The sequence below is a fragment of the Triticum urartu genome, chromosome 7, assembly GCF_003073215.2.
Source record: "Triticum urartu cultivar G1812 chromosome 7, Tu2.1, whole genome shotgun sequence".
Lineage (NCBI taxonomy): Eukaryota > Viridiplantae > Streptophyta > Magnoliopsida > Poales > Poaceae > Triticum > Triticum urartu.
In genome coordinates this window covers 121,644,882-121,670,676 of record NC_053028.1, presented here as the reverse complement: position 1 = coordinate 121,670,676, position 25,795 = coordinate 121,644,882, and the positions used below count along the sequence as shown (strand labels likewise).

Below are 25,795 nucleotides of genomic sequence, written 5' to 3'. Positions count from 1 at the left end.
CAACTTGCCGTTGGCATTGATGGACTCCACACCCTTGTGTTTGTTTCCGTTGAGACTTATGAGGTATATATCAGTTTTACGTTATTTATACATGTGGTTGCACGTTGATATATACATTGATGTACTGTGTGTGCCAGCATACCGATCCAGGGATGGCACGGATACACAGAGGTTTGACCGTTTGAGGTCGGGTCGCTACAGGAGGGCCGGCCCTCTCTATGGCGCGCCCAGGGGGGAGTCCTACTCCCAGTAGGAGTAGGTTCCCCCCCTTCCCTAGTTGGAGTAGGAGAAGAAGGAAGAGGGAGAGAGAGGGAAGGAAAGGGGAGGCCGGCCCCCCACCCAATTCGGATTGGGCTTGGGAGGGGGGCGCGCCCTCCACCTAGCCGCCTCCTCCTCTCTCCCAATAAGGCCCTATAAGGCCCATTGACTCCCCGAGGGGTTCCGGTAACCCCCCGGTACTCCGGTAAATGCCCGAACTCATCCGGAACCATTCCGATGTCCAAACATAGCCTTCCAATATATCGATCTGTATGTCTCGGCCATTTGGAGACTCCTAATCATGTCCATGATCACATCCGGGACTTCGAACTACCTTTGGTACATCAAAAACCATAAACTCATAATACCGATCGTCATCGAACGTTAAGCGTGCGGACCCTACGGGTTCGAGAACTATGTAGACATGACCGAGACTCACTTTCGGTCAATAACCAATAGCGGAACCTGGATGCTCATATTGGTTCCTACATATTCTACGGAGATCTTTATCGGTCAAACCGCATAACAACATACGTTGTTCCCTTTGTCATCAGTATGTTACTTGCCTGAGATTCGATCGTCGGTATCTCAATACCTCGTTCAATATCGTTACCGACAAGTCTCTTTACTCGTTCCGTAATGCATCATCCCACAACTAACTCATTAGTCACATTGTTTGCAAGGCTTATAGTGATGTGCATTACCGAGAGGGCCCAGAGATACCTCTCCGACAATCGTAGTGACAAATCCTAATCTCGATCTATGCCAACTCAACTAACACCATCGGAGATACCTATATAGCATCTTTATAGTCACCCAGTTACGTTGTGACGGTTGATAGCACACTAAGTGTCCCTCCAGTATTCGGGAGTTGCACAATCTCATAGTCATAGGAACATGTATAAGTTATGGAGAAAGCAATAGCAATAAACTAAACGATCATAGTGCTAAGCTAATGGATGGGTCAAGTCAATCACATCATTCTCTAATGATGCGATCCCGTTCATCAAATGACAACTCTTGTCCATGGCTAGGAAATTTAACCATCTTTGATTAACGAGCTAGTCAAGTAGAGGCATACTAGTGACACTCATTTTATCTATGTATTCACACAAGTACTAAGTTTCCGGTTAAAACAATTCTAGCATGAATAATAAACATTTATCATGATATAAGGAAATATAAATAGCAACTTTATTATTGCCTCTAGGGCATATTTCCTTCACATCAAACTCAACGTTCATGTTGCATTTCAGTGCGAGAAAAAATCAAGGGTGGAGGGGATACAATTGATGCCATTAGGGATACGCAAGGTAATTTTATTATTGTAGAATGCAATTACACCCCACACATATCAGATGTGGTTGTGGCTGAGGCGATTGCAATGAAGAATGGCCTTGCATTGGTCCAAGGTTGGGGTTTTATCACGCCATAGTCGAAACTGATACTCTAGAAGTTATAAATGCATGTTCGGGCTCGAAAACATAGTGGTGTGATGCACTGACAATCTTTATGAGTTGTGTGGATTTGGTAGTGGCAATTGGGAATGTTGAATGCAAGCATTGTCACCAACAAGTAAATCAACTAGCTCATGAGGTATCTAGGTCGTGTTTCGGTGTAAAACTCTGAGTACATTAGTTAATGAACCCCCTAGCCATATTCTTAGCGTCCCGTTGAACCATATAAGTGTCATTTGATGATCAATAAAGTTTGCATGTTGGTGTTCCCTAAAAAAATGTTTAGTATTTCCCAATGATATTATTCCAAATTGCCACCTTAACGAGACACAAATGCAAAGGGTTATAAATTAAATTTCATAGTCCCTAGGTAGACGTCAAGATGCGGGGACGGCCAGATAGACCGTAGGCGCGATGCTACAGTTCGAGTGGGGCAACATTGCTGCAGCCCACAGCTCGGTGCAACAATAGGAGCCTCGATGATGTACACGCCTGAGAGGGCGCATCGGCAAACAATAGCGTGGACCTTCGGGCGGCGACACTGTGGCCTGAAAGGGCAAAAGCAATGACAGCCTATTGCTCGATTGGTGGAGGTGTGTTTGTGCTTAGTGGTGATCTTCATGGGAACCTGTGGAGGTGCGTGCAGACGTTTGATCAGTCTAGTCAAGAGGCAAGGATGGATGCGTCCCGATCGAAGAAGGCAATGACGATGGCTGGCGTAGATTCATGTGTAGACGAAGCAACCTGTAAGGGTTGCTAGAACGTCACTCTCTTCTTTGTGCCGCGGTGTTGCGGAGGTGGCCGGTGTAGTCACCACCGACGTCGAAGTAACGACGTGTGAAGGTTTGATAGGTGGTGGGCAGTGCAAAGTGATCTCAACCCGGAACATGGAAAAAGAATTTGCCAGTCAAGCAACCAACAGGGAGAGAAAATGGTCAATGGATTAGAGATCGACCTCCTCGGGGCAGCGCGGCGCGGAAGTAGTGGTGAAGCTAAGAGCAATTCTAGCAGATGCCGCAAAACCTCACCGGCCCGCATAAATCCAGCAGTTTTTGCGTTTTTTTAGGCTCGAGTAGAAACGCTCTATCTAGCTCGGCCCGTAGTTTTTTTACAAGCGGCCTGCATATTTCCCCTCTGCCCCTATATCTATGGGTTGGGGCGTTTTAGGGTTCGCTAGTTCCATATCCTCCGCCCCTTCGTCGTCTCCTTTGCTCTCTCCAATGAGAGATTCCGAGTGGTCCCGTCCATTTCTCGCCGATCCATGGCCGGAGTGGCACGCAGGCGTGGGAGCCGAGGCAGATCGCCGTCGCACAAGTGCGCCTAACACAATGCGGAGGCCGACAGCTCCATACGGCCCGCCGTCGAGCCATGGCGCGCAAAATTGGCGGGCTCTACCACAGCAGCAGCCGGGGCACGTGGGCTCGCTTCTTCGAGCTTGGTGATGCTCTTTGGCCGCACGCCAAGAGTTGTCTCGAGGCGGAGGAGGAGCTCCTCGGTGCGCAAAAGGCGGTGGCGGCCGGAGAAGATGGCGCCGCCGAATGGCTCGCGGTAGCGAAGGAAGACCACGTGCTCGCCAACGCGTGTTGGAGGTCCGCCGAGGCCTTCTACCTCGGCGTCGAGCCATGGGCCGGTAATCCCTAGCTTTAATAAATTAGTTTACTACGTTTGTATGCTATGGAATGTAGATGAACTCCGGGGGTGAACTTTGTAGCGCGAAATTGGCGAAGCCACATATAAGCTAGGTAGTCAATTGACTACCCAACTTTTTGATAAAATCAACATATGCATGTGTACATCTTGTAGAAAATAAATAAAAATTCATATATCTGACTACACAACTTCAAATTGACTACACAATATTGAACTTATGGCACCACCAATCATTTTAAATTTGTAGTATCGTTTAGCATATTTGTTCTGTCGTGCCATGCGCGATACCACAAATTTGTTTTAGTCCTTTTGTGGTACACATTTTTACCGCATCTGCTAGAGTTGCTCTAAGTCTAAGAACTTATGGCTGATACCATGAAAGAGGGTTAATGAGAGAGAGAGAGAGAGAGAATTGACGTAATGCGATGTATGCATTATTGGGCCTCACCAGCGATTTATATATATAACAACTTTACAAGACTTAAAGAGTAAGATGTCTCTTCTAAAGATAAGGTAGAAGATTCATTACATTATGAGACGGAAAGGGTACCAAATATAGAAATTAAATTACTCCGGAAAAGAGGAAGTACATGCCATTATTCAGAAAAATGTACACGCCATTATTTAGCATGTTATAAAATGGCTGACCTGTACTTCAAAAGAAAATTGTGCAACCTGTACTCGCCATTTTTTTTAGCGGGGACCGAACTACTCACCTTCCCCGGTCCCTAGCCTGCCAAGCACAAGCTTCAACTCCGAGTGCACGACTAAAATGGATCAGTGCACGTGGCAAGCACGACAAAATCGAGACCGGGTCCAGCTAGACTAATTAATCGACAGGTCGATAAAGGTTATGAGTTTAGGGCATCTTCAACCGTTTATATATTAGTTTGTTGGTAAAATATGTCATGTCATCAACCAATATCTTAACATATACCAACTTCAATAGATTGTATCTAGTTTGTCCAATAAAATGTGAGATAATAAATAAAGTGCTCTTTCATTCTACATTGAAACTTATACAAGAGGTGTTGGTCATGTACATATAACATTCATCTCTTTCCTTATTTATTGTATGACACATCATCAAAAATTTTATATGATAAAATCAATCAACAACTATCTTATGACCATTGAAAATGCCCTTATGGACGGTCGTAGCCCATAACGCCCATCCCGTAATAATAAAATTGTGATTCATCAAGAACAGCTGAGATAGTAATAGCGGTTTGCTTCAGTGATGGTGTTTGTTGGCAGGTACTAGCTGTGAACAGGATAGCCACCAGCCACCAGCGACGGCTGCACGTTGCGAGCTGCAAGCCTGCAACCGTGTTCGCCATTTTTTTTTCCTTGGGGAGACCAGCTATTTTTTTAGGCTTGCAAATACTATTTTCGTCCTGATTTACCAGTCCAGCATGTATTTTGGGTCATATTCTGATCATAATTTTACCTGATAAAATAGTATAAGGTATACATCACAAAAAAAATCATTGGAAACTACTACACTAAAATTCGAATCCAACAATGCAATTTTGGTGACATGCATTAATTAATAATTTAATAGTTAAATATATGATTAAACTTTGACTAAAATTACGAGGGGGGCTAGTAAACCTGACCGGTCATTCGCATGTTTTCTTTGCGCTCGTTTTTTCTGCTGATGTTGATCGTTGACTAGTTCACCTGGTTGACCTGGTCGACAGTTGACCGCTTTACTTTTTTTAAGTTCCTATATTGGGAAATATTTAAAAATTGATTTTTTTCTGAAATTCATAAATTTTCCTGAATTCAAAGAAGTTCATGAACAAGATATTTTTTGGTGAAATTTTAAAAAAGTCCACGAAGTAAAAAAAAGATTGCAAATTCCGAAAAACTTCATGAACACAATTTTTTAAATCATGATTTTAAAAAACACTTGTGAATTCGAAAAGTTCACGAAGTTAAAAAAATCATGAAATTCAAGAAAATTAAATTAACATAAAATATTTCAAATAAACTAAAATAAAAATAAATAAAACGAAAAACATTAAAAGGCTGGGTTAGAATATCTCAGAAGCTTCCCGAAACAGCCTGGAAGTTTCGTAAAACTGGCGACAGCACTCTGTGGCAGCTTACATGGGCCGGCCCATCTACCTGCGGCTTGAGGGCCGGTATGCGGGTATGCCCGTATTTGGCACATAAAGCGAGTAATGGGCAACTAATCAGCGAGTACTCCTTGGGGAGCCTCCGCCAGGGTCACTTCAGCCGCCGTCACATGTCATGTGTTGGGTGCTCCCTCCAATTTTTTTATTAATACGTTTTCGGCTTTTAGATGTATTTTTCCTGATTTTTTCTTGGCTTTTCGATTTTCCCTGGTTTTCCTTACGTTTTGGACTAAAATAGAAAGAAACAAAAAAAATTGCATGAAAAACACATTTTCCTTTTTATTTTTATTTTTGTGACAGGCACATATTGACTTCTCGTGGAGACATGAAATTGCTTTCGCAAGAGGCACATTCGTACCTCTAAGAAAATAAAACGCGTTTTTTTTTTCTTTCACGAGAGGCACATATTTACTTCTCGTGGAGGCACGGATTTGCTTGCGCGAAAGGCATAGTCGTGTCGCTTAGAAAAGGAAATAAACATGATTTCTTTTTTTACTTTTGCAAAAGGCACAAATTTACTTCTCAAGGAGACGTATTTTCTTCCATGAGATGCATAGTCGTGTCACCTGGAAAAAGAAAAAAAAAGTGTTTTCCCATTTTTTGCGAGAAGCACATATTTACTTCTCACATAGGCATGGATTTGATTCGCGAGAGACACACTCAGAAAAAAGAAAAAACATGTTTTATTTTCTTTTTATTTTGCGAGAGGCACAAATACGCTTCTCGTGTAGGCACCGTTCTGCCTCAAGGAAAAAAGTGCTCCTGGTTCGGTTTTTTATCGTTTTTATTATGGAAAAAAGTTCAACGAAACCTAACAACATAGCATGTAGTTTGAAGATCTCGACGCAAGGAATCCAATGATGAAAATGGCTCGAGACTTAGACGCATGGTTTAAGAGATAATACATTTTGAATAAATGAATTTATGGAAAAAGGGAAAAGTCCATTTTGCGAAAAGTGGTGCACATGAAGTGAGCCACTTGTCACAACCTAGAAAAATGAAAATAACATTTTCAACTTAATTAGTGATTTCATCAAATAAGATTTGGCACCGGCTTAGAGCGACCCCGATGGTACCATCACGGACAGTGAGCTGGTCCACCAACCAAGGTAGGCTACGTGTTCTAAATAATGTTATCACGGTGTATAAAAAATGTTTGCATAACTTTGAAAAACATTGATATCATTTAGTAAAGTTTGTCCATTCAAAAAATGTTTGTGCATTCAAAAAATATCTTCTTCACATTTTTAACAAAAAAATATGAAATGTAAAAAAAATGCTTGTTTAGTATGAAAAATGTTTCGTATAATTCAAAAAATGCATGTGGCATTTTAAAAATATGTTCATATTTTTTTAAAAATGCTTATACGATGTTAAAAGAATGGTTTGCATAGCTAAAAAATGTACATGCCATTTATAAGCATGGTTCCCACAGTTTTTTTTATAAAAATGCCCGCATAGCTAAAAGTATATGTTCATGAAATTTGGCACAACAAATGTTTATACAATGTAAAAAAATGTTCCTGTAGTTTAAGAAAATGCTTCATGCCATCAAATAAATGTTAAATATGTATTTGGAAAATATTCTATTTGAAAGAGTGTTCGAAGCATGTATTTTGAAAAAATGTACAACCTGTATTTGGAAAATGTTCAACGTGTATCACAAAAATGTTCCACATGGGCTCTCAAAAAAAGATGTTCCACATGTATACAAAAATACACATTGTGTATGGAAAAAGTAGTGATGTGTCGGAAAAAACAAATAAAACCCGAAGATTACTAAAGAAAACTGGTGATGAAATGTGGAAAAAAACAAAGAACCCATTGAAACAAACTGAAAACCGAGTCGCTAGCTCGCTCAAGGGCGGATAAAGGAGAAGAAAATGGGCCTGCCCGGTAATGCATCGACACAAAATAGTCTTTTAGGCGAGACATATCGTACCATCGCAGTAAGTGATGTATAGCCCTGGAGGTCGCAGGCCTGTGGTCGCATGGTTTAATTCCTATTTGATGCCTGACGAAACGCATAGGGAGAGACATGTTGACCTTGCGTATTGATTCCACTGATTTTTCTTAGCATTCGTTCTATATGCTTCCATCGATTTTTCTTAGAGTTCGTTATGTAAGCCCGGTCTTTCTATTTCGTTTTCTTTGCTTTTTCCTATTCCTTTGATTCTGTCCGTTTTTCTTGGTTTTGGAGTGGGATTATTGTATTATTTTATGACTTTAGTATCATTTCAGTTTACTTATTTATATTTGTGTTGCTTTTGCTTCTATTATTTTATTCATGAATCTATTATTCTGTTCTTTTTGTATTTATATAATTTATATTTTTTATTAGTAAAAATACATTGTCTAAGTGTGTACATGAATATTTGAAAAATACAAGATGATTTTTATAAAAGTTTTGTAAACATTTTCCCTATACAATTTAAATAATTTTAAACATGGAGAACAATTTTTAAAACTTGACAACATTTTCCTATACATGTTGAACAATTTTTAACACACACACGTGGAAACTTTATTTAAACATGAAGAAAAAATTAAGTACAGAGTGAAAAATATTTAAAACTTTTCATGCATATGTTTCACAATTTTTTTAAAAAAATACTAATGTAATTTATAAAAGTTCATGTAACTAAATATGTTCAGAATTTTTTTGTTTTTAGCTAAAAAACGACAGAAAAAAGGTTCATTTTTTCAAAGTAAGTGAAACACTTTTCTTGAATTGCTGAACAATATATCATAACAACATATATTTTTTACATTTTGTTTTTTTGAAAATAAATATGTAGAAACAAAAAGAAGGGAAATTTTTCTGAAAACTGGAGGAGGAGGACAAGTAGCGGAAGAAGGAGAACTGGGGCGGCCCACTTGCCGAACGCATGTGCGTTTGCTCAACTATTTGAGGAAACATCTTCTAAAATGACATTTAAGGATGGCAGGGCATAGCAATTTTGTGATATTTACTCTATTTTATATGTTATGGAAAAGTAGTTGTGCAAACACCTATTTGGCAAGCAAGATTATAGTCTAATTGACCCCATACATTAAAAGACCTTTTTAACAACTGCTAATGGGTTTAAACTTTTTATTGTCGACTATACTAAAAAACATCATTTGGCAGAATAAATACATGTCTCAACCAAATAGCAGTTTTCATAATGTACCTGAATAACACTTACTGTAACAGGCATAAAGCTACTTTTGGTTATCCATCAAGCGGAGCCGAAAGAGAACGGGGATAGCTTCAAAAGTTCAAATCCTTGAGAGAAGGTGCTCCAAGATTCTTCTTGTATTTGATGTGGCTATCATTGGGACTCATTCTCTACTTTTAGTAAATAAAGAATGCATATATATGCAGAGTAAGAAATTGAAGTTGAATTTAGTTGATTGATCTTACCTGAGAATTAGCATTGCGTTCCAGAACATCCAGAACATTTTAAAACCATGCTTTATTTTTTCAGTTCTGCTAACTCGGTTGCCTGGACCTTTTATAAATCCTAGGCTCCTAGCCACCTAAAATTGCACACTAGTAAGCTTAAAGGTGCACTGTCCGAGATATTTGAAGTATGCAACTTTATTAAAATGTTGGTATTATAGTTTAAATTTTGGTTTGTAGTTATATGCAGAGTGATTGGAGCCATGAATGAGGATCAAATGCTAGAAATGAGACTGAGAGTTGATTTTTTTTTCTCCCCTGGCAACTGATAAATAGAGCTCTCTTTTTTTCCGTTTTGACAGAGGAAAGTAACAAACATTGAGATCTCGAGAACAGTGATAGATGATTCTTTCTATCTCTTGAGATGTGGTGAATGGCAAGTTGAAAAAAGATTCTAGATAACCTAAAGGGATCTTGATCTAAAAATACTCCTATATAGGACATTTTCTGGTCCTAGATCTGTAACTTTTTTGTGATGCTCCTGGCACTGTTAACCTTTCTGTTGTGCATAACTAGCGCCCATAAAGTCCACACTTCCGGAAAACCTTTAATTCCTATGGATGTAGTAACACTAATGTATGTGTACCTTTTCTGTACAATTATATGTGGTTTTGGCACAGATCAGCATCACCACAGATGGGCAGATGGACAGCCATAATAACGAAGTCAAAGATAGAAACAACCACCATAAATATGTGACCTGACTTTATCATGCTTTACGTCCAAATGTACTCCCAATTATAATTATGCCTCCTTTTGGACAGTGTATACGATAGTAGATCATATTTTCATGCCTTCTGCATCAGTTACATAATGAAAATATTGTAGTATCTTCTTGCCTTACACTCTCTCCGTCCTAAAAGGCTTGTTTTAAATTTGTCTAGATATGGATATATCTATACATGCTTTTTAAGACGGAGGTAATATAATATAAACTTATCTCAATACTATTTAATATTAGGGAGACCCACCGAAAGAAGTTAGAAAGATGCAAGAGCAACTCCAACTCGACAGTGGCGGCGGGGCTTTTTCGCCTATGGTTTGGATCCGAGGGTCCTGGGCCAGCGGCAACACGGTGCTTGGTGCACGTGTTGACGGTGGCGGCGAGAGATTCGAGTCTAGTCCCGATGGCGAGCCGATGGTCGGAGCTGCACTTGTTGCCAAAGCCGCTTTTGATGGCCAAGAATTCCCCGTTGTGCTATGATTTGGGTTACGGATTGATGAAGTTCATGATGGATCGACAGATGATATGTGGGCGGCCTCGCAAACTCGGGTGGCACAACGGGTTGTTTGCGAGTCGCATGGATCAACTGTCTTTACCGTGGGTTGTGTGCACGGTGGAGATTGAATCCTTTCTGTCACCCAAAGGCGGGTTGTTGATGGCAAGCAAGGCATGGGGCTACCAAATGGCCCTTTGAGGCTAACGCACGCGGCCTCCCATAGTGGCTGGTTAGCGGGATCCGTGAAGATCATCCGGCAATGGTGGAGGGTGTCCTCATACATAGTCGGTGGCTTCTCTTGACACTGCTCGACATCTCATGTATGTGGAAATGTTCGGTCATGTTATGATGCCTATGTCAGGGTTGTGCGAATGAGCGATTTTCGCTGTGCAGTTTCGTGGTGCCTTTTGAGCACATGCTCTCGAATTCTTGAGTGAAAACTCTGAGTCTAATCTTCATTTATTGTACATAACGGGTGTTTCCACATCATTCTCTTGTTGAAGACATTGTCCAGAGATTGCTCGTAATTTCTCTTCCGGGTGAAAACCTATGATCTAGTTTACATGGTTGGATCTTCAACGACAGCGTTTGTGCGTATTTCTCTTCTTAAGGCGTTGTTGTTCGAGAAACTCTCCGGGTGACGCTAAGGGTGGTGTTGATATTAATGGTTGTTGCATTGCGTCGTCGATCTTTTCGGCATGACTTTTGGGTGTCATGTATTTTTTTCCTTTTTAATAATTTTATTGTGTGCTACACGCCTACACATGTCTTAAAATTTTGAGATTATGTTGTTGTGAAGACCCATTGTATTTTAGGATGAAACAAGAATATATTTGCTCATTCAACCAGAGAAACAAATCCGCTTCATGTGAAATTCTTGCATCTCTAACTAAGCTGTATGAAAACCAGCAGAACCCTGCATCTAGATGTAGGGATTCATGGCATTATAAAGGCCATGCCAACCATGGCTAGCTCCTCCGACAACACAACAGAGTGGTTCATGCCAACCATGGCCCTGATCACGCAAGCAGCTCCATGCACGCCGACGCAGCCTAACTTCACGCCGTTCATCGCACCTCTTCACCGGCCGCGCAGCGGGAACAACCGCCACTCCTGGAACGAAGACTGGTACGAGACCAAGATCAGGACGAGCACGAGCACCACCGCCACGCCCCACGGCGACGAGCCGGCGTCCCACCGGCCGTACGAGGTGCCGCTCCTGTAGTACTGGTCCGACGGAGCCACCTGCTCGAGGAGGTACGCGAGTGCGCCCCCGCCTCGCCCTTGATGATCCCCGCTGGTCGCCACCCAGAGCTGCACGGCGACGATGAGCAGCAGCGGGGACAGGATGAGCAGCGGCCGGAGCTGCTGGACCATGCCCTCCACCGCCGCCTCGCACCGCGCGTACAGCGAGGTGGCGGCGAGGAGGAGGAGCGTCGCGAGCAGCAGGAAGAGGTGGAGCGGCGGGCGCGAGCCGCCGCCCCTCGCCGGCCGCTGCGCGTAGTAGAAGGGCGCGGCCGCAGGCTGGTAGGAGGAGTAGGGGCCGCCGTAGCCGTAGCCGCCGCTCGCCATCGTTCGTGTCTGCGAGAGCTAATAATCCTGGCGAAAAAGAGTTCCGATTCTTCTCTGGATCTCTGGATGAATCTGATCTGCTGGCTCCTCTTTTTCTTGCTTGCGCTGCTAATATGGTCGTGGTCGTGGAGAAGGGGCTCGTGTATATATATGGCAGGAAAAGAGATGGTATGGAAGTTGAAGGCGATATGATATGATGGGGACGCGAGAGGTAGCTTTACTTGGGATGAGAGGATTCCTTCCAAGTGATGGTATCCCTACCAAAGCGCAGCAACCGCAAATCCGTAGCGCATTGGAAAACAATTCTGCGAGGACCACATGTCATGATGGAATAAAATACTCCCTCCATTCCTTGAGAGTGAAGTGCATCCTAGGTCCTCGAACTATTTCGATGGTGTCATGTAGGTCCTCAAACTATGAAAAATGTCATCTAGGTCCTCGAAAATCTTTAAAGTGTAATAAGCGTGTGTGTATATGTGACACCTCTAAAATAGTTCAAGAACCTACGTGACACCTTTGAAATAGTTTGAGGACTAGGATAACTCACATATTGCACTTTGAGGATCTGAATAACGATTTTCACAGTTCGACGACCTACGTGACACCTCTGAAATAGTTCGAGGACCTATGACGCACTTCACTTATCCCATAATATAAGAGTGTTTTTTGATAAAGTTTTTTTTTTCATTCCATATCATTGGTAAAGAAAACAAATCATCCCCGGAGCAAAATTTTGAACCATCACGTTCACAACGACGCCTAGACGCCGGTGCACTAGAACATGTTGCTGACGTGATAACGGCAGAAGCGGCGGCTCTGGTTGTAGGACTGAAGCTTGCTCTCTCGATTGGTCTTCACACTGTTGTCGTTCGAATGGATAATCAAGCTGTTGTGGATGCTATGAATCTCAACACAGGCTATTCTATGGTTGCTGACCCAGTACTGGAAGAATGTCGATAGTTAAGTAATGAGTTCCGGAATGTCTTTTTTGAATTTTGTAATAGAGAGTCGGATATGGTAGCTCATTCTTTAGCTCAACAGGGACGTGTTGATCCACCATTTGTGTGGTCGGACTCACCCCCTAGTTTTGTCTCTCGTTACCTTGCGGATGATGTAAGCATTATTTGATGTTAATAAAGCCAACCGTAAGGCCTTCTTGTCGGAATTTGTTTTTAAACCAGCACCTTCACAACGACGCCTAGACGTCGGTGCACTATGTCACCGCATAATCGCCATCCAACACTCTACTGACCTACTCACACAGAACTAGCCGTCAAGAGCAGAAATCATCGGAAGGGAAGAGGCCATCTTGTCGTTTGCGACGGCCATATCGGCGTTGCCTAGATGCCATTCTGCAAGGGCCCTGATCCAAAACCGGGCAATTGGTATCTCTCGGCCGATGCCTTGGTCTTGTCAAGTTGTGCCCACCCTGGCCACCTTCTTCCTTCCCGAGCTCCTCCGCAAGCAGCGCTTCCTCTACGGCACCTCCCCTTCATAGCTCGCCCATGCGTGCATAATGCCTCCCCTGAGTGCCTCTGTCTCTTGCATTGCTTCCTTCCGAGCACATTTATCTGCTGCGACATGCCGACATCTCCCTTCCCAACACCTCCTCCTCCTAAGCACCACAGATAGCAGCTGTGTCATATATGTTTGATCATCGCCATAATAGTCGCTAGTATGATGATCAACACACAAAGAACACTCTAGCAGAGCCGTCATATGCATCAAGATCGCCAAAATATATGAAGCTCTATCATAAAATGACCTCGTAGCCTCCAAATATGGAGGTTGTGGAGGCCTCGTATGGAGATCGTCGTGATGTTTACATTGCTTTTTCATGTCGCATGTATTGCAATATGACACAGAGACGGATTTTATATTTCCGCTAAGAAGTTAATGGAAATGGGCGGTTGGAAATGAACAGTTTTTTTACGCCCACTCGACCACTCCAGCCTTCACTGTCTCTGTTTGCCTGTTCCGGTCGTCAAAGTAGTTGACCCTAGGGGCCGGCGTAAATTACCGCTGCCCAACGATTATGCGAGCCAATGGAGCGGCGACGGCGTCTGCTAGGTAGTACGACGACGAGGGTCCTTGGAAAGTGTCCTCGGCGTCGCTGTCGCCCGTAGTGCCTTGCCTGTGTCATAGCCTCATAGGTGCCGCAAGTACTTTAGGTGATGGCAAAAGTCGGGGATCTTTGTCACCAGATGGGGCTTTTGAGTTTTGATGATACCTTTGGGCGGTTGATCGTGCACTCACTACGCTCACGCCTACAATTATCGTACATGGAAAAGGCGGTTATCATCCGATTTCCGTTGGTACTTCAAAGTGAGTATATTATTGCTGCTGTTGCGTAGTGTACAGACGCATACTTGCTCCACTATTATTCCTGCAATCATTTGGCGGCCTGCCCTGATCGTGGGTGAGGGGGTCGCCGGACGCACGCACATGCGCGCGGCGACCCCGCCAACTTTTCGGGGTGCATGCCGTGCATGGACGTAGTATATGCGAGCCCGCGAGAAACAGTACAAGGAACATGTTACACGGCTAGATCAGCAGAGCCTCCGTAGTTTTGTATACGCGATTTCGTGTTTCGGTTTCGCCAAGTCTGACCTGCAGGCTGCAGCTGCTCTGAAACGGACCAGTCCAAAGCCAGAGCAAATAACTTACAAACTTGCACTCCACGACACTGCAGGCTAAGTTTGAAAACCGCGGCCCTGCGGCATGTTTCACTTTCACGCACTGTTTGCGTCCCCATGACCCCCATCGACGTTGAAAAACAGAAGAAGGGAGCCACTGCATGCACCAGGCTTGACTTGCAAGCTGCCACTTCTGCCACAGTATGTACTGTAGATCAGTAGACGATGTTACAGGGCAATGTCGCTTCGCCACGCACGCACGCATGGCGGCGGCGGCGTCAACGAACCGCAGCGGCGGCACGTAAGCGCGGTGCACAAAAGCGGGACTTTCGGCGTGGCGCGGCGACCGGCGAGGGTGGCTTGTCCAGATGCGCTTGTAAAGTTGCTCTGCGCCTCGTTTCCACGACCTGGCCGGTGCCTGCCTGCCTGCCTTGCACTGCACAGGATGAAGAAGTCTGCGGTCCCTGTGATCTGACCTGACCTCACCGATGGGAGCCGTCGCCGTTGCTTTCTCTGTTCGATAACGATGGCCACCAACGGCCAGCTGCGGCTCCGGTTCGGCCGACGACCAAGGAGAGATAGCTCGCACCCGTGGCCACACGATAACCAGAAAAGTGTTTGGCAAAGGAAACGGGCCGCGTACGCTTCTTTGCGATGAACAGGAAACAAGATACTCCATACATACTCGTATGTTTGAAGTTGATTGTAAGCCACAACACTGAACGTATAACCACATTCCACGTACTACGCTACATTGCCGGTCGCCAATGACCAAAAGTTGCAGTCACCAATCAGACCCGCAATGGGAATCGAACTGAAATTTTGATTTGGGCCAGTCAATTTGGCCTGGATCAGTTTGAAGTGTTAGATGAAAAACAAACAGCCCAGATTATGCCTTCTTCCTCCATGCGTTTTCCAGATCGCATATTTTTCATGCTGCCACCGCCACGCCGTCGCGCCCTCCCCTCAACCTACCCCCACCACCGGTCTTGCCGCCGCCCCCGGCCATCCCTCTAGCCCCGCCAACGTCCATTTTTTTCCTTCGGCAAAGCCCCACCCTAAGCCCTAAGATAGAAAATGGGATGATGATGGCGAGCCTTTTCTTTCTCTCAGGCAAGGCCCTTCCTTCTCCTTCATTCAAAATCAACTGACTCGAATTTGAAATTCAGCTGACTGACATTGTAGCTAAAGTGCAATACAATCATCACAGCATAGGCATAAAACCTGCATCACGATACCCACTGATTTGCACTAAAAACGAGTATTCCACAAATATACAAACTCATTCACACCATGGTACAGGTACAGTTCTCTTACACACAAAACCCCCACAACCTGCAAGCACAACACACGTACCGAAGATCGGGTGATCATATATATACAAACGACTATCGCTACCATCATCAATTGGATAATCTCGAGGGTCGTGGCTTGTGGTCCACTATACAATCGTGTGTATGGCATCTGAATCATCTTCGCAATTTCCCTCAGCCTTCCTCAGTTTCGCCACCAGGGTCCATATATTTGCGAGCTCGCCCTCCAGGAACGCCTCCTTCTGCTTCGACTCCTCGATTTTCTTCTGAAGTTCAGCTTCTCTCTGGTCCTTCTCCGCGAGCATGGCCTCCAGAGCTTGCTCCCTCTGGCTGCTTGAGTTCGTGTCCCTTTTACCACCCGGTTCGTGCCGTTCGATGTGGCCGCCCTTTCGAGCTGCCTTCGGGCTATGGCTTGCTCTTCGTGGAGTCGAGTTTCTCGCCGACTCCAACTCGCCGGCGAGCTTCTCGTTCTGCTTGACGAGCTTGGTGACTTCTTCAGAAAGTGCTCTCAGTTCCACACCCGCGGCTGAGGCCAGGCCCTTGGCGTACGTGCTTTCCTCCAGAAGTTCCTGGTTACGGGCCTCTAGCTGAGCTTTGGCTTCAGTCAGTTCGCACAATCTCTGCTTCAGTTCGCCGATCTCTGACTGAAGAGGAATACAAGTAACATAAGAGCACCATATATACTTTTGGTCCCCAATCACATAAACTAGCTAAATGAGTAACGTATAAACTAAAAAGAGGTAATGTGCCGTATTAGATAAATGGAAGAGCAGCATCCGCGACAGGCTAATTGTGTGATGCCCTGTTTTGAAGCACTAATTTGCAGGATTATATTGGATTTGAAGAAAACTAAAAACTGTATTGCTAATTAGCAATAACTAAGGACATGACAAGTGTACGTGCAGTATCATGACAAGCAAAGGGCAAAAGGTATAATGTCATCTAGGCCAATCTTATCATCAGATGCATGACAAACAGAATACATGTGCCAAGCACCGGGCTATATAGGCTTCAGTTCAGAGGATAGGAAAACTGGACTTGCATCTGAACGGAAGGATGATGGACCAGAGTGTAGAGACAAGCCAAACCTGTGATGTGTTTTCCAGTGGCTTTTCAGACACATCACTGGATAATGGATTATCATTATGAACTTGCGATCCAACGTCATGGCCGATGCCTGTTTGCTGCTGCAATCTGATTCTTTCTGGTAAAAACTCGTCAATTTGAAGAGCTTGGACGATCTGTTCTTTCAAGTAAACAACCGTTTCTCGCAACTCTTCACATTCGATTGCCTGATAAAGAAAACTTGTAAGTTACAAACTTTTGCGCTTATTTCTAAACATATAATCAAATATAACCTTTTTCTCTAGCTGGTCTTCCAGTATCCTGTTATCTGCTGTTTTCACCTGCAGTACATACAGAAAATGACCTTGCAATAACTGAAAGAAACTTATAGCAGCACATTCAACATACAAACTTTTTTTGTTACCAGCCATACAGTTCAATAAGAGAGGATGAGCATATAGCAGGCCAACTTGGGTAAACAAAGGGGTGCTCTCTTGTGAAGGAAATACAGTTTTGGGTGAGAGAACACCAGTACATAACTGAAAATTTGGAATCGCTGCATCAAAATTTCTAGTTTCAGTGCTCCTTCCCAACAATACTACACCAATTCAAAACGCAATGGATTCAGTATGGTTTTACTACAGAAATTCGGAATACTTTGGTTTTCATGTATGTGTCCCCTCTTTTGGAGTATATGCTAATGTGGACAATTTTGTACCTGACAATTGCAATTTGTAGTTTCAAATACCTTAACTTTAGTGCTCATTCCATTTTTCTGATAAAAAGCTGAAATAGCTCTTTTCGAGAGAGGGTTGAGCTTCATCAAACAGTATTCATAACATGCAGCAAAACTGGTCACATTTGTATTAAGAAGAGAATAAAAGAGGAAAGATTCAGTAGAACGCCTCCATACCTCAAGTTGAAAGGCCTTCTCATTGAGTTGCTTAAGTATCTTAGTGTAATACTGAAGACAATGAAATAGTCTGTTATGTATGCATATCAAAAGAGCAAGATCAAAACCGCATATAGTGCACATAAACATTACCGATGAAAGTTTTGAAGTGTCAAGCTTTTCTTGACTGTCTAACACTGAATGAACATTTTGATTTTCCAAAGATATTATCTGCCGCTTGCATTTAATCTCATCATTGGCCATCTTTTCCATCTTCAGACAAAGGCACAATTTTGAAGAACAAGTGTGCTAATAAAATAGCGAAAAGTGTACCAGGGAGAGGTTTACCTCAATCTGTTTGTTCATTCCGCTTATTCCAGCTTCCTCTGTGAGGTGCTTTACAACGTTTGCGTGGAGCACAGCCTCCCCTGACGAAATCTTTAACTGCTCCCTCAGTAGATCAACATCATCTAAGATTTCACTTTTTCTGCTGACCTGAGCCATACAATAGAGCAGATTATGTGAAACGATAACATGCTTTTAGGCTATCTACGCACGCTTGCACTAGACTACTTATATCAATTACTTGCTTTGATTCCCAGTCTGCTAAAGTTCATCTTCTGTATTTCTCCTACTTTTTCGTTTTGTGTTTAGAAATGCAACCCATTTTGTTTGTCTAAATGGAATGCAAACAAAGGGAAAATGTGCTCACACTTTGTACGGACAGTATTTCTTCTACAGGAGAGCTGTCAGAAGGAATTCCAAGATCAACGCTCAAAAAATCAGCTGGTACATTCTCATCAAGCATAGAATTCCACGTCCTCTGTTCTGATAGAAAATTAATCCCATCCTCCAGACGTGTTGGAGGAGCAGTGAATGATTTGGTCAAACTAGATTTACCACCATCAGAACATGCCAGGGTAGCAGAACCACTATCACGCTTCTGCATACAGTTAAAATATAAAGATCAGAGTGAAGGAGAACTCTGACAAAGCAGATGGGTCATTCGTTCTGGCTTGGCTCCGGAAAAAGAACTATAACCTTATCCATACTAAAAAGTTTCTCACGGAATCTGAGATGACACATATACGGCCACGCACATCATGTTGTGATGCACTACATCTATACACCACATTGTCTAAACTAACCATTCTTATGAGGCCATATGGCTTGATATAAGCTGGGTTCTGACATGTAATATCAGAAGGAAAACACAACTGTTCACCATGCTAAATACTCCCTCCGTTCCCAAATATTTGTCTTTCTAAACATTTCAACAAGTGACTACATACGAAGCAAAATGAGTTAATCTGCACTCTAAGATATGTCTACATACATCCGTATGTTGTATCCATTTGAAATGTCTAGAAAGACAAATATTTGGGAACGGAGGGAGTATAATGTTTAAATACAGTTAATTAAAAAGTATCTGATTTGTGTACCCGAAGTTTGAACCAGTTAAGGAGTCCTTTACGACTTTGCTTCTCCTCCTTAGGAGACATTTCAAGTGCTTCACCAAATCCTTCCATCGGCATAACCAGCTCATTTCTATAGTTATTCATGACAATATCTCGCCTTCTATGCGGGAGATATGCCAGCTGCAATTTTAGCAGACAAACTTTAGAAAAATAAAGGCATTACAACTAATGAAAAAGACATCATGGTAAAAGATAAATGCAAGCTGATTGAATTATATTATTTTGTAACATTATCTGAATATTCAAACCTCTCCTTCACCAAAAGAATGTCTGCGCCTTGTGCCAGGATGTTGAGATGATCTAGTAGTCTGGGTTGCTCTGGTGGAAACCAGGATTAGTTTTGTTAGACGCTGTATCCTGCCAAGCAAAGCAGCTTTGGCTTCTTCTTCTTGTTCCAGTCTAGATTGAAGCTTGACATTACCATCTTCTAGCTTTTCATGTGATGAATAAGTAGTTACGAACTTAGAATCCATCAGTGATGCACCGAAATATTTCCTTCAAACATGATAAATAAAGTGAAAGACAACAAATCCATAAAGCACTAAATGAGACAATAAAAAAAGTATCACCTTCTGTTTCCAAAGAATGATATTATCTTCTGTGACATCTTTCAAAGGAGTGGCAGTAAAGATCCCTCTTTTCAGTTGTTCTAGCTCTTCCCTTAGTTGACGAATTTCACTTTGGTACTTCTTTATTAGAGATTTCTCATCAATAATCTGAAAACCATGAATACAGTTACAAAAGAAGTCAGAGATAAACACATAAGGCGGAGAATCTGTTAAGCAAGCATGTCCACCTTGTTTTGTAATGCTTGGATCTCAATGTGCTTTGATCGGTGGGCAAATTTTAACGTGTTATGAGTTTCTTCAGAGTTGCTCGATGCTGGAGTAACCGTGCAAATCAGCTGCACAAAATCAATACACAAATGATTGCGATACCAAAAATGAAAGAATATAACTTTTAAGCAGTATCCTGAAGAACTCACAGAAACACGTCCTTGGCCACTCAAGGATGACTGCAGCAAACGTGTTAATTTTGAGTTCCGGAATGGAACATGAGTAGCTTTTCCGTCAGTCAGTTTTGATATCACCTGGAATATCCACAAAAAATTATGTTAGATAAGAAACTAAGAAAGTACAACTAATCCTCATGACTTGACCAGCTTCTGCCCTAAATCACTAGGAAAAATTATAAACAATAAATAAATAAATACACATGGAATGGAATAATAGTGGTTCTGCTAAATTTTTAATACACTGTCTTGTTTTTCCGTGATGTTGTTACTAATACACTGTGCACATTGAACCCTTTCTAATTTTCTTACAAATGCCTCTAGAAAGTGAAATAACTAACCGACATCAGGGATGTAGAGCTGTGGCATTGGGAGCATAGACAGGGTTTAGGCTATAAAATCCCAAAGCCACGGTCTACACACACAATGCGCAGGCAACAACATATATAAGTTTATAGAATTTTAGTATCATGAGCATAACATGTTTATAGCTCTATATTAGGAAAGATTCTTGTCATCAAATTGTGATTACAGGACCGAGGCCCACCGTTCCAAGAGTCAGCAGACTTTTATTGATATAAGACCCTTCCTTCCGGCGTGCTCCTGTTGTTTCAGCCCTTGAACTCTCTGAACCTGCCAGATCGATGAGGTTCTGCAAATGAGTGACAAAACTAAGAAATGATTATGTTTTGGGTGCATGAATGCACATAATGTTCAGATGCTGCAATAAATGGACACAAGTGCATATGGAGCGTGCATATAGATATGTACAATTAATTAGAGTAATGAGAGTGATTGTGAACAGGAGGGGGGGGGGATCTCACCAGCTGCGAAAAAGTAACCGTTTCTCCTTCATTAGACTCACAGAAGGGGCTGCTCTCTACTGTCTGTGTGAAACAATAAATTGAAAAGTTATAGAAGATGTATGCCGAAAGAAATATGTTAAAGACTTCCATGTAACTACACATATTATGACAAAAATATCACAAAATTACATTGAAAAAGGTTTGCACGGAGCGCACATTCTTTGACGTGCCTACTGCAGAATCATTAGTTTATGAACATAAAGAAATCACTTGTATTACCAGTGTGAAAATTGTGTGGCTTCTGCTACTTAGAAGATTAAAGTTAGTGGATCCAACATGCCTATGCTCTGAAAAAAATAGAACACAGTAAAGTCATAAGTACATTGTTCCGCATGTGCATTTCACCCTAAGAACAGCAGTAAACGAAGTCCGAGGAGCCGTATACCAACAAGTGCAATTTGTGTGTTTATCATAGTGCATTTTTCAATTAACCTGGATTATATGTTTGCAGTAAATTATTTGGGATACCATCTAGTAAGTCAAGGCAACATATACTGTTTATCCAAAATATAAAATGAACAAGTGACATGTTTGCAATCTGTATATATAAATATACTCATTCTTCTGTCGATGTGTTGATATATGGCGAACTAGACATGTGCAGATGTGCTATATCAGCAATCCACGGGTATTCTACAGTAGCTAGAAAGAAATATCCAAATGGCTGTGTTCCCTTATGAAGTATCATCAGATTTACTTTTATACAAAATTTAACATCGTTACATGATAGTTTGTTCCAGGCATATTAACGAAAGACTATTAGATAAGAATTATCCTCATAACTACTGTCGACTCATAGTGATATCCTGATATTCTTCATACAACCTTGCTGGTAAAGGTACATCAAAGAAACAACAAAATAAATAAAAGGAACCTTCTCCGGCTGCAATAAGGGACAAAACATGGGTAGGAGATAACACTACTTCTTCCTTTATGCCCTCAACAAATGTTCCCTGTGAGAATGAACTATAATCAAGAAAATACGGTAATATAGTTCAAGACAGTCACGTGCTGCATATGCTGTAAGCAATTGGCATTTTATGTGTGATTGCCCGTGTTATAAGATTTCAAAATAATGTCATCATGTTCCTGCATCATCCATCAAGCAGTTTTCATATGTTGGGAAAAAACACTCCAGGAAGTACACGAATTTGTGGTCTAAATTAACTTAAATGTTTGAGTAGGAAAACGATGACCTGTACTTAGACCAATACTTAGCAACCTGCATTCTTGTGTACCATGGACAACACTATATGGAGACAATCAACCAGTAATAGTCCTCAAGAAAGTTCAGTGTTCAGTTAGTTAAATTAACTTTTAGAAGCAGTAAAAAAATATTTCAGAAGAATTATCTCAGTAACTTTTAAAATTTACTAGTTAACTAGAAAAGTACACAGATTGTGTGATAGAGACACCTGTTACTTGAAAAAGAGATGTTTCAAACCTGAAGATCCTCCCTAATTCGTAAATTCTTCCCTGCAGGATTTAGGAGATCGTTCACAACCTATAAAGGTTGAGGCTCCCAATTAATACAAGATAGAAAATTATTATAGAAAAATGCACATTTAGTTGACTGTTCAGAATGAGTCACTCAGTTCAAAATAAATATTATGGAGAAATTATTTCAGAAAAACCATGTTCCTAGATAATAAATGTGTAACTCCCCAGGGTACGTGCAAAAAAGTAAGAAAACCAGGTAGGCATAAAAAGGTAAGTTTTACACTTGCATCAACCAATTTCCGTCTTTCAGGAACTACTCTTTATTGGTAACTTGCCAAAGTTATTGTTACAAAAATGGATTATAGTATCACTCAGGATCCAGACGACATGGTTATGTTGGTTTTCTCTTTTTGTAATTTACTCTTCAGCGGTTGGCTTGATAATAAATAAAAGGGCCCAGATTATAGCCTATAGGAAACTAAAAGTTGAGCTTCATCCTCATCTTAGCTTAATGACCACCGTTGGGCCTAAATGAGACTTAGCATTACTGATCAGTGCATAACTACACTAATACCGGCTCGACTACTATGATTTGTGTATATCATTAACAAACCTCTTTCACATGCTTCCTAGTACTATTAGCATGTTTCTATTCCAGGCTAAGCTATAAGCAAGAAGCAAAATAAATACTGTGTTAAGAACCCAGGAAAAAAACTGCATTTACATGTGTGACGTTCATGCCCATCGCTTTAAGGTTATCTAAACTGAAGTTTGTTACATCTTACTGTGACATAGAAACACTGGTTAGCTGCGGGTGTTATGAAAACAATCAGGGAGTACAAACCAACCTAGGTGCTGACTAGAATTAAATTTATCAAGGCTGCACAATGAAATGCAGAATTGGGAACAACCAACCTCGTTATAAATTTCCAGGTATGATACACGAAGAAGAAACTCCCGATTCAGGGTCTACAAAGTAAAACCAAATCAATACAATGATTTGGTCGAATCATCATAGGGTATGGATTCGAGTAGTACCTCTTGTATTATGCCAAACGCATCTTTCACGGCCAAAGGTATAATCCCTGGGGATCTTTGATCTCCCTGCTTGTAGCGCAGCGCAAGTGTATGTGAAGAAATCAAAAATGTTTGGCATATACACATTATAGTTTAATGTTTGTATAGAGAAAAGGGCATACATGGTTATCATCACTAGTTATAATGAAAACTGAAAACAAAATGCTATGTTACACATCTGATGATTAGAAGAACAAACTCTACATCTCAGCAAAAGGTGTATGTCAAACAATTCGGGCTGCATAGCATTGCCCAAGCACAAGACTGGGATTCCATGAATTTTTGAGGAAGGATGGTATCTAAAACAAGCTTCTTGCTACAAATGTACGTACATGCATCGTGTGTGTCTTCCCACTGCTTGTAACCCCATATGCAAATATTGTACCTGACAGAGTGACAGTGAAAACAAAAGGGAAGTTTATCATTCCTCCCCAGCAATTGAGAGCAGTAATTGTGTAATGGCATCCTAAGTTCACCACTGAAGACTAATATGAATAAATGAACTTTCACATGAATCAGTAATTTATTGAGTTCAACCTGACAGACTACAGTGATGCTCATAAATTACCCCAAAGCAATTTTGCATTCAGATAAACTAGTGCAACATTTAACAAATTACCAAGAGAACACCAATATGTAGCCCAACAAGAATCCTTTACAAAACAGAAAGCAGAGGAACAAGAGTATACATGATCAGTACCATTTATTCCTTGCATGGCACCACTGACAACATGTTGAGCCGCAACATCATATACCTGTTGTGTTGTCGTAGTTGGTCCAAACACACGATCTGGTTGTAAAACCTCCCATTAGCCACTTAGAAAAGAAATTTGAAATTGACAACAGAACTTTGTTGTTGTCACTTATGAATACGGCTTCGGTACTGACTTCAAGAAGAAACATTTGATGATTCCATTGAATACTCTGCCTACACAGTTATATATCAACATTGCTGTATAATTTATCTATTGTGTTACGCTGTTACTCCAGCTGTCTAGCATATATGCAGAGCACCAGAATTGTGTCATTGTTCAGAAGGTAGCAATTATTGTTCTGTTACTGCTTGCCGTCCGCAAGCGTTCCACTGATTCTCCGACACTTCAAATTCAGTGAGTCTCGTCATCAATCACTCAGTTTACATACCATAGGCATAGGCGATGTTGGGATTGTGCTCGCTCCGCACGATGGTCTCGCCGTCCGCGTACCACGCGATCTCCTCCCCCTGCCGAATCTCCCGCGAACTTCCACACACACACACACACACACACACACACACACAAACAAAACCACCAGCAGGGTCACTCCACATTGCCCGAATCCAAAACCCAGCCAAACCACGTACGCGGTGGTGCAGCCGAAGCAAACCTGAGCGGCCGGAAGCGGACGGTGGCGGTGACGCTCTCCTTGGCCGACGGCGCCTCCCCGGCCCCCGGCTCGTCGAACGCCTCGGGCGAGAACTCCACCGCGAACCGCGACCGGGGCGTCGCGGTGGTGTACGTCGGCGAGTCCGACTGAGCCCCATCCCGCCCCGCCGCCGCCGCCGCCGCCCCACGGGAGGCATTCCGGCGCGGCGACGCCATGGCCGCCACCACCGCAGACGCGCGGGCTCGGGCCTAGCGGCGCGTGCGAATGGGAGTCGCCATTGGCGCTGGCGCAACCGGCATTGGATCTATGCGGCCGTGCGGGAGGGGAGGCGAGGCGAGGCCGCGCGCGCGCGCGGTTTGGCTTGGCCTTTTGGCCGTGGCGTGGCCGTGGGGCGTGATACGGTTTGGTTCGCTTGGCTTTGAAGCGATGCGGGGGAGCAGGTAAAAAGGATTGATTTCTCGAAGGGAAACGGGCGAAAAGGTGAAAAAGACGGCCACCTTTTGGTTGAATTTCCAACCCACTTTTGCAAATTTTAATTGCGCGTTGGTTACTCGATGCAATGTGTGCCTTTTCTTCTAAAATCACAGTTTTTTTTCTTTTGTTGAGGGAAGCTAAAAATCGCGGCTAATGTGGGATCATGAACTGAGGATGGTTAGATCGACGATCCCCGTGATGAAGAGTGTTGCTACACGTACGATGAAAATTCATCCGAAGTTGTGTACGATAAGACTAATCTGTGCTTGTGGGCCACATCAGATTGAATCAAGCCTCTCTCTTGTCGTACAGAATCGGATGAGAAAAATTGTATGTAAGACAATTTCGCGCGATGAAAGCTGCTGGTTTCAAGTCCTAGACTTGCATGGATACGCGTATGCTTCTGAATTTATTTCAGACTTTTAGACTTT

At 42.5% G+C, this 25,795-nt stretch overlaps 1 protein-coding gene across 2 annotated transcripts; it reads right to left on the bottom strand.

Moving 5' to 3' along the window:
* Positions 1–15,600: 15,600 nt before the first annotated feature.
* Positions 15,601–25,289, bottom strand: LOC125521202 (kinesin-like protein KIN-7D, chloroplastic). 2 transcript variants are annotated; one of them, XM_048686260.1, is made up of 23 exons: positions 24,891–25,289; positions 24,669–24,766; positions 24,226–24,315; positions 23,858–23,910; positions 23,487–23,552; positions 23,364–23,417; positions 22,453–22,512; positions 21,883–21,961; positions 21,228–21,295; positions 20,967–21,029; positions 20,690–20,794; positions 20,116–20,220; positions 19,927–20,034; positions 19,700–19,846; positions 19,379–19,561; positions 19,095–19,250; positions 18,365–18,595; positions 18,001–18,147; positions 17,806–17,925; positions 17,674–17,724; positions 17,054–17,101; positions 16,784–16,987; positions 15,601–16,339 (listed from the first exon to the last, which is right to left on the bottom strand). In XM_048686260.1, exons 1-23 carry the CDS (start codon positions 25,103–25,105, stop codon positions 15,824–15,826), a joined length of 2,967 nt encoding a protein of 988 aa, XP_048542217.1. In that variant the 5' UTR covers positions 25,106–25,289; the 3' UTR covers positions 15,601–15,823. The 2 variants fall into 2 exon arrangements, with proteins under 2 accessions (XP_048542217.1, XP_048542219.1); XM_048686262.1 differs by lacking the exon at positions 18,365–18,595.
* Between the last annotated feature and the right edge of the window lie 506 nt (positions 25,290–25,795).

Bases quoted from the DNA above. Each gene is read 5' to 3' on its own strand.
- LOC125521202 (XM_048686260.1), bottom strand. From the start codon at position 25,105: ATGGCGTCGCCGCGCCGGAATGCCTCCCGTGGGGCGGCGGCGGCGGCG. The intron at 20,035-20,115 runs GTGAGTTCTTCA...GATTTTGTGCAG, and splicing joins GTGGCCAAGGACGTGTTTCT to CTGATTTGCACGGTTACTCC. The intron at 19,847-19,926 runs GTGGACATGCTT...CATGGTTTTCAG, and splicing joins TCCAAGCATTACAAAACAAG to ATTATTGATGAGAAATCTCT.